We start from the raw sequence: 8,605 nt of genomic DNA, 5'->3' as shown, positions 1-8,605 counted from the left end.
TTTCACTATAAATCCTTTATATGCGTGGCGGCTAGAGTCCTCTCGTCCTCTGGCTTGAGATGGCTGCCACCTATGGGTCAGATGATTGCCTGCCACCATTAAGCAATTGGTAATTAAATATAATTTATTTTTTCCTAAAAAGTGTAAAATTTTGGAAAAAAAATTTCACGAAAATAAATTGTCACGCACAACGAGTCTGTGTGCCAAATGTCAGCTCGATTGGATCACGGGAAGTGGGTTAAAAAACGACCGAAAGATTTGCACGGTCGTAAGCGCGCAAGCAAGCAAGTGAACTTAATATAAAGGATTTAAAAATAGAATTACGTCTTTACAGACCCGGGTCAGCCAAGGCCACGTCACAAAACGTGAGTTTACCAACGAAAATAAATAGGCTGTGGTCCGTTTTATGTTGGCTTTCAAGTTGCAAGTGTGGATCTGTATCAACGACGTAACTTGAGGAGCGAGGCCTCAGCAATTGATGCACGCATGTCAACATCAGGCACGCCTCTCGACAAAGTGGAACAAGAGCTGAAGTGTGCAAAGCGGTATAAAAAAGCAGCCCGCATGGAATTTACATGAACACGTGGATATTCAAATATACGAGCGTTAGGGGGACATCGCATTGACCGTTAAAAGTGGGCTTCGGCAGGGAGTTCCTTGACGCTACTTGACTCAGCCGGTGTGCAGATCGAGGGCGGGGAGCCATCGACTCGGTAAACCATGGATTTTGCGGCACTGCCCTCTGCTGTCCACAACCCATATCCCACACCCGAGCACCACAGTAAGAATCAAGCTAGGTCAGTGTTCTTCATTTGGAAGGACCCCTGGTGGCTTTTAGCGTGGACCCCGACAATACAACAAATGTGAAAACACCCCCCCCCATTATCATCACCGTGCTGTCAAACACCAATGGTTTAAAATGTGGTAGCCCTCACACTGCCGATGTATTCCTATGACCACTGTTTCATTGCTTTTATAGCTTTATTTTGGCCATGTTTGTTTGTTGTAGTACAGTTAGACTGATGGCCTTAATCTAAGTTGTCTTGTGGTTTTTGTTGTTTGACTTGCATCCCACTGAAATTTTTGCAATGTTGGTGTACGGTGCTTTTTCTGCAATATTTTGCTGTCTTTTCTTGGATTTTCTGTTTGCACTTAGTCACTTTAAGATGTTTTCTTGTTCATGTTTTTGTTTGTTGCGGTTGCACCCGATTCAAGAGCCGAATGGCTCACAGGGCTATACCTAATAAATGAACTTGGACTTGTATTATCGGCAAGCTCCCCCCCCCCTCCTCTGAAAATTAGAGATCACCAGACGAGGTGCACTTTGAAGACACCACGAGTTGCAAACGCTCCAAGGCAGATCATGCAAGACTCCACGCGTTTTGGGTTAACCGACTGAAGTGGCGGGCAGGTGCCAAGGTTCCTCTTATAACCGACAAAAGGCGGTTGGGGAAAATATTAGCGAGCACCGATTCGATACTTTGCAATTGCAGCTGCCAATTGACACCAAGTAGCGTCACCACAGCGCTTGTGCCAGGCGAGGTGTAGAGGCGACGCCGGGGGAACGCAGAACAGACCCAAGCGCAAGGTGCCCCGTTTAGTAGTGGTGGGTAACCCGCGGTTTGCATACAGCCGACAGAGCCCCTCGTGGTGGCCCTGTTGTAAGTGTATTTGGGGCAGTGTTCTTCATTGGAAGCCCACCACGGGTAACTGGCGGCCCCTGGTGGCCTTTAGTGCAGCCCCCAACAAGACACAACACGTGATAACACCCCTAGCAGGCGGCAGTGTGGCGGGGGCCTCAAGTACCGACGTCTTCTCGGCGAGTGGGGCCCCCCTCAGAAAATTAGTGAACACTCATTTAGGGTTATGCATGGGGTCGCAATTTGCACACAAGCACGCTTTCAAGCTTGCGGCCCACTGAGGTGGAGGGCCGTTCATGTGGCCCATTAATTAGTCCAGGTTGCCCATAACTGCCATACAGCCAGACTGGTGGTGGGGCAAGTCATGTTAGCGCACCTCTGAAGGCCAACGCGCCACACCAGTGTGGTGTTGCTAGCACCACACCCAGGCACCTTTTTCTCCCATGTTTTTCTTACACACCACACCAGGTACTTGCACGAGGCCGAGTCGACCTAGGGGAGGGCCCTGGACAAGCTCTGATATCCACCTTAAGCGGATATTAAACCCAGGTTTGAAGCAGTGCGCCAAGCAAATGCTCCCCATGAAAGCATCACACAACCTCCCCAAAAACAGGACGTACAAGTTTCTTTTTCCACATTTTTATTCCGTTTACAAAGTGGCGCAAACAACAAGTCTGTACAGCGCAAACGGCTCTGTGGTGGGGTAAGTGGCCGTGCGGCGGTGGTGAAGAGGAGGATCAGGAGGAGGGGGACGGCGGGCGCGCGCCGCTCACTCGTTCTCCTCGCTGCGCAGGCGAGCGTTGGCGTTGGTCACCTTGATGGCGAGCTGCGCAGCGCGCTCCACGATGGTCTTGCGCTTCTTCGACGAAACGTTGTGCGCGATCTCGGCACAGAACGTCCTTGGGGGAGGGCAGGACATGAGGACAGGTTAGAGAAGCGGGGCGTGTTGGTACGAGGCACGAAGAGGTTTACCGGAAGGTTCCATAAAACTGCACAAAACGCAACTCGAAAATGAAACCAACCCAACATACCATTGTATGACCCCCCCCTCATGAAAGTCTCAAGACCCCATACAACTTTGTAGGATAAATGACAATTATGACTTCAAGTAATTTCAATATACGCCTCACCCAGCGCACCAGATAACATTTTGGGCGTTTGAATCAGCACTACTCAACTATTTCAACAACTTTTTTAGTATGGTGGCCCCTAGGCCTTCATGGCACTTATTAAATCTATACCGGCATGTTGTATAGTTCTTTCACCAGTGAAGAACCAACAACGTTTTCTCACACACAAGCCATTTCTCCTGCATGGTATTCATTATGTCACAGCCTGTGCCCCCCCCCCCACCCCCGAAAGGCAAGCCACACGGGTTGACAACCGCTGCATCAATGCACGTCGGTGACACAGCCATCACTTGTCCAAAAGTGTTCACGAGAGGGTGGGTTTCCCACCAACCCTAAACTAAGAACATTGTTAAATTTACCAGGTAAGTCCTACTACTATTGTAAAACAGGAGACGCTGTGCTGCAAGCCTTTAAAGATGTATTAATGAATCCATTAAAGGCGTTTCTTACTCTTCCATCGAATTGTGTGCTTAAAAAGGTTCAAAATATATGTTTTTCCAGGAAAGTCCCACTGAGCTATATCGCTCGTTTTCATAAACGACCTGGCCACAAATGACAACCCACTGAAGTGGCTTATCATGTGTAAATCAGCTAAATATTATAAAACACGCTTCTAAATGTGGAGGGAAAAAACAAAGGATCCGGAGAAAAATCCACAAGACCACGGGGGAAGAGACGCACGCAAACTCCAAACATATAGGCACCAGGGTCGGAATCAAACCCACGACCTTCTGAAAATCAAGGCGAGGGAGTTAACATCTCGTCACCGTTGCTCAACTTGGCAGCATCCCAAAGGCCAGGCTCAAACGCCCTCTGGCTTCCGGTCCATGGGGCACAGCAGTTCCATAGATGCGGTTCTTTAGGAGGTCGGGTGGCTATTTGGATGTTTTGGGTTTACTCTCCAACACACCAGAGTGTGCTGAAGTAGCAACTAATTAGCACGCTTTTACTACGTGACAAACCTAACTCATTGGCTGTCGGGTGATGGCGGGTTATATTTACACAATCTTAACTAAAAAAAACCTTTACTATGGATATTTGGTCGCGAAAGCCTACGTCTTAAAACTGTCTCGTAGACTTGTGGTTAAACTGGCCCATTCGTCGATTCATGAGCTGATAATTGTAATCGACTTTTTTGCGGTCGCTTACTTGGGCCCCGATTTGCATGACTTTTGGAAACAATAATCAATTAAAAAACAAATTGTCCCCCTACTCGGGATCTCAAGAGGCAGCTCTGATATTCGCTTCCGGACCGTTCTCCCAACACATAGAAGACAAAATATTTTATGAAAATATTCTCTAGGAACCACCTTAATCGCAATTCTATTAGGCCGGGGGGAGGGGGTTGGGGACAATCAACCACAGACATCCCCTAATCCTGAAACACGTTCCTTTGGAGTGGGCAGGTAGGAACTTGGTTAGACAACGCATTCGTGCACGACAAAAGGCTCGCGGTCACGTGACGCACTTCAACCAATCCGGGAGCGTACTATAAGTTTGGGAGGGGCTATGCACGACAGACAAATAATCCGTGGTGAGCAGTGTGGAACTATTGTTCCTACCTGTATAAAATGTATTTTTTATATTGGTCACGAAAGCCTACGTGTTAAAACTATCCCTTACTGCTGCAGACATGCAAGAGACAAGCACAGGGGCGCGGATGCCATCACACACTCACTTGTTGCTCATCATGAGCACCTCCAGCTCTCGCACGTTGTGCACGAGGAACTTGCGGAAGCCAGTGGGCAGCATGTACTTCGTCTTCTTGTTGCTCCCGTAACCGATGTTGGGCATGCGCAGCTGCCCCTTGAAGCGCCGCCTCACGCGGTTGTCAATGCCCCTCGGCTTGCGCCAGTTCGGCTGCCGGGTCACAGAGGGGGGGCGAGAGTGGGGGGCAGGGGAGGGAGATGACGAACGTGTTAGAGGCGAGCTGGCCATGTGTTTTTAACACGATCTTCCTTAATTTTTGTAACAGGTCTGGATTATAAACTCTTGTTAAAAAAGGCCAAAGCTATTTCTTGTTCAAATGGAGCACCGAGGTGGTTGCTCATCTCTTGTTTACAGTCGTGAGTCAGTGGTGGAATTAATGGCAGGCACAAGACTATCATCGGACAACCGCTGTTGATTTCTCCACAAAGTGCTAGTTATTTTACTAAACAACCCCTAACCAGGATTAGAATTTGCAACCTTACAATTCCATGCTGCTCGCTCGACCACTGAGCTGGCCGGCAGATTACAAAGGGAATTATATTGTCAATTGTTAATGTCTTTTATATTTTCATTACCCCTGTACTTGCATGGCTCCAAATCCATTAGTGCACTCACTATCTTCAAGATCCTTCATAGAGTCACCACTACCTACCCTCTCCAATCCCATACATCTCTAACGGCTCTCCATACACTCTCCTTCTCCCCTTTCACTACACATAACTCTCCTCCATGCTTTCCAACATCTCCCTTCTCATTACACTATTCATTTTCATGCACTCTGCTCCAGCAAGCAAGGCCTTCGTTTGAAACCCCCAGTTCAACTGCACTCAGCTGGAGGTGGCTCTTTCATCTGAAATGCCTTCAATCCCAGCCACCCGTGCAGTCGGCTCCCCGACCCTTTAAAAGTCCAGGCTCAAGATCTTACCGTTTTCCTCTAGCTAGCCGTTTCTGTTTATAAAATGAATATGCCTCCTGTCAGATACCCATATCCCAGCATTTCTGTACAGCATTTTGGAGATACAAAATACGAACAGGAAAAAAAAATTTCATTCTATTCAAAGTAGTCCCCCCCTCACCTTGATCTTGATGTAGCGGTCCGACTGGTGGCGCTTGAACTTCTTTGTGCGCTTCTTCACGATCTTGGGCTTCACGAGGGGACGTAGCGCCACCATGGTGCCGCCTGTGCCCGCACACACACACACAGCACGTTCCGTCAAGCTAGAGCTCACGGCCACGTCCAAAATCAGTGGAAATACCTGAATCGGTTCAAGGTGTTCCCTCCCTACCCCCCCCACAGCCTCTCGTTCATGCCAGGACGACCTAGTTGGTGTTAAGCCAGCCATGTTCGTGTAAGGGCGACGATGTTGGCTCCACAATCATTCAGGGCGACCATGTAGGTGGCGGCCGAGTGTAAACTAGGAGCCTGATTCTCTATGCCCACGTGTGACACAGGGAAAGCACCGAGACGCCAGCCCTGTAACGCCTAAACGGGGCATTTCGTAGCTCGACAAGAACGATTCAAGAAGCCATGTGGCCTCCGTCCTTTAATCTTGCCACATCGCGACCCAGAACCTTTCGGGAGCTTCACAGAACAAGATTCTCATCTTTGCGATTCGCCAGTTTCACTACTTGAAAGTAGTACTACTGACGAAGCGTTATATAATGAACTGCTCATAATAAGCACGTCGCCTTGTTCAAAAGTCTTAACAAGGGGTTTGTGATTCCAAGTCAAGAACAGGAACCAACTATTCAATGTCTATTCAGAATACACTCTCATGCTAAACAGATGCACTTATGGCACAACTGAGACTATTTTAAGTATTTAACAAGCCGATTTCTATATCTTTAGTAAAACCCTTGCTACAAAAACACCGGCAAATGCATGTCCCGAGCAGCATCGCGGCACGGTTTTGCAATTCAAAGATGAAACCTAAAGACAACCGCATTAAGACGCGTAGCTCGTAAAGCATCTCAACGATTCAGCAAACATTGATTATTACAAAATTACAGGGGTCGTCAATCCAGGCAGCGCTGGCCGTGGGAGGGTGGTTTTGACCATACTTCACTACACCGACACACGCCTCGAGCCAGAACCGCTAAACACCAAAAGCTTTATAGCAGCCATGGGGGGTCTCTGGCCGAGATGTAACGACTGAATCATCAATTCAAACATGTGCTTTTACGCTCGCGATACACGCATTGAATCGACAAAAACCGTGGCTCCAACACCCGAGATAAAATATTGCCCTAAACGTTGCCGAGTTAATTTAATTTTAAGGCAAGTGTTATTGACGAATGTGTTGTGTTTTGTTAACCGATTAAGTATACCATTATTTTTTTTATAAAACACCAGATTTCTCATTACATGGTGGCTCGCGAAAGTGCGAGGACAGTTGATAATCGTCAGCGGATACATCATCCCACTCCTTTTAAGCAAACCGATTATTTGACGATTCAAACAGAAAATTCACATCGTAGGATGCAAATGTTACCACATGGGCTAAGGGAACTGAAGCGTTCAAAACACAAACGGGACAAATTCGTGTTTTTAACGGAAACGTTCAGCGACTTGCTACGTGATTATTACCAAGGCTGCTTATACGAACTCGAACTTAATTCGAGACCCGGCGACGGCTAATATCAGTGGCGAGTGACCTAACCAGAGCCAGGCTTTCAATAACCTACAGTGACCAGCGTGGTGAAGTATGATCAAGCAACCCCCATAACAGATACGGCGTAGGAGAAAGCAGCTTTCATGCAGCAGCGGACGAAAAAACTATTGACATCCACGATGTCTACAATATTATACGAGTGCTGACAATGTCAAAGTATAACTATTAACATCCGACTACGTAGGCCGGGAAGGCCACGATAAAGCGGACACGTGTTTCGAGCGTACACAGATGTTTGTCCACTGCTGTATAGCAAGTACACGAACCATAACCATTCGCCTATTAACCTATTTTGAATACTGCGAGTTTTATTAAATAGTAATACTAATTGGGGGCATCTTTAATGTTTTTAGGCTCGTAAGGGTGGCATACTTTGACTCTTTATTCGTTATAATTTAAGGATAATTACCCGATCAGCTGGTGTATATTGGCAGCCGCGATGCTCATCAACGGAACCCCTCACACGCGTGTACAGTATATTGTACGCATTGCGAGTTCATTGACAAAAGCTGGGTTTGCACGACGATAACCAATTTTAGAAATGCAAACATTTTGTTTTAATCTACAATTAATGTTAAATGTTTACAACTACAACATCACCGGGGTCCCCTTTCAGTTCACGCGTGCGGCCTAGGCCGCAAACGCACTGCACGAGCCTGCGGCGCGAGCAGGCAATCGCCAACCGAACAAAAAAACACAACTTCCCCAAAATAATCGGCGAACATATTTACATCGATGCGCGCCTAAGAGTCCCGCCAACAAGCTAAACTATTTAAGGATAAGTTTGTTCGTCGCCACTTCGTGGATTGTCGCGGATTACGGAGCGCCCGTATGTCTGTACTCACCTCAGCCGGTCCCAATATGGAGGAAGGAAGGGGCGAGCGCGGGGGATTGTGGGATATAGGGCCCTTGGTTTAATAAATTATTTACCTCCTATACATACGGTGCTTAAAACAAAATGTAAAAAGAAAATTAAGCAACCGATATATATACCAACCTTACTCTTTGGTTTTATTCGGTAAAGTCACGTAAGTAAAAAATTAAATAAAAAGGAAAAACAACTACATTTTTTTCATTTTTATTTCATTTTTTACCGACGTGAATTTACCGAAAAAAACAAAAAAGTATGATTCTTGCAGTCACGAAAACTTCAAATCTGTAATATATACCAACCTTTAGAGCCGGATTATCCTCGTAGCAAAAGTAGCTGCATATACTACGGGCCCCCCACTTTCAAGGGCCCCGCGCTAAATGCTTTCAAGCTATCAATTTCGGTTCAGTGATTCAGTACTTGCTATATTACTATAGTACTATACTGCCTTAAACTTTTATGAACGACTGGGTGTTGAAGGTTAGCGATTTATCGTATTATCTGGATGTATAGAAAATGAAAAAATACAATTACTTTACAATGCAAGTAAAAATGTACGTGTTTTAATATTGACGTTTTTTT

General features: G+C 46.5%; 1 protein-coding gene and 1 non-coding gene across 2 annotated transcripts; both read right to left on the bottom strand.

Moving 5' to 3' along the window:
* Nucleotides 1-2,263: 2,263 nt before the first annotated feature.
* On the bottom strand, nt 2,264-8,049 carry RPL32 (ribosomal protein L32). The gene is made up of 4 exons (XM_078876619.1): nt 7,998-8,049; nt 5,557-5,660; nt 4,449-4,630; nt 2,264-2,539 (listed from the first exon to the last, which is right to left on the bottom strand). The coding sequence occupies exons 2-4, from the start codon at nt 5,650-5,652 to the stop codon at nt 2,410-2,412; spliced, it is 408 nt and encodes a 135-aa protein (XP_078732745.1). The 5' UTR covers nt 5,653-5,660; nt 7,998-8,049; the 3' UTR covers nt 2,264-2,409.
* Nucleotides 5,841-5,977, bottom strand: LOC144947404 (small nucleolar RNA SNORA17). The gene has a single exon (XR_013640059.1). It is a non-coding gene; the product is annotated as a small nucleolar RNA SNORA17 (small nucleolar RNA).
* Nucleotides 8,050-8,605: the final 556 nt, after the last annotated feature.

This window comes from Lampetra fluviatilis, chromosome 44 (assembly GCF_964198595.1).
Source record: "Lampetra fluviatilis chromosome 44, kcLamFluv1.1, whole genome shotgun sequence".
Lineage (NCBI taxonomy): Eukaryota > Metazoa > Chordata > Hyperoartia > Petromyzontiformes > Petromyzontidae > Lampetra > Lampetra fluviatilis.
Note: the sequence above shows the minus strand (reverse complement) of the source record. Positions and strands in the feature narration are given on the sequence as shown.

What these genes read in the sequence shown, in the direction of transcription:
- RPL32 (XM_078876619.1), bottom strand. Translation starts at nt 5,652, where the DNA reads ATGGTGGCGCTACGTCCCCTCGTGAAGCCCAAGATCGTGAAGAAGCGC. An exon ending in ACCGCTACATCAAGATCAAG is followed by an intron (nt 4,631 to 5,556) that starts GTGAGGGGGGGA and finishes GTGACCCGGCAG; the next exon opens with CCGAACTGGCGCAAGCCGAG. An exon ending in GTGCTCATGATGAGCAACAA is followed by an intron (nt 2,540 to 4,448) that starts GTGAGTGTGTGA and finishes CCCTCCCCCAAG; the next exon opens with GACGTTCTGTGCCGAGATCG.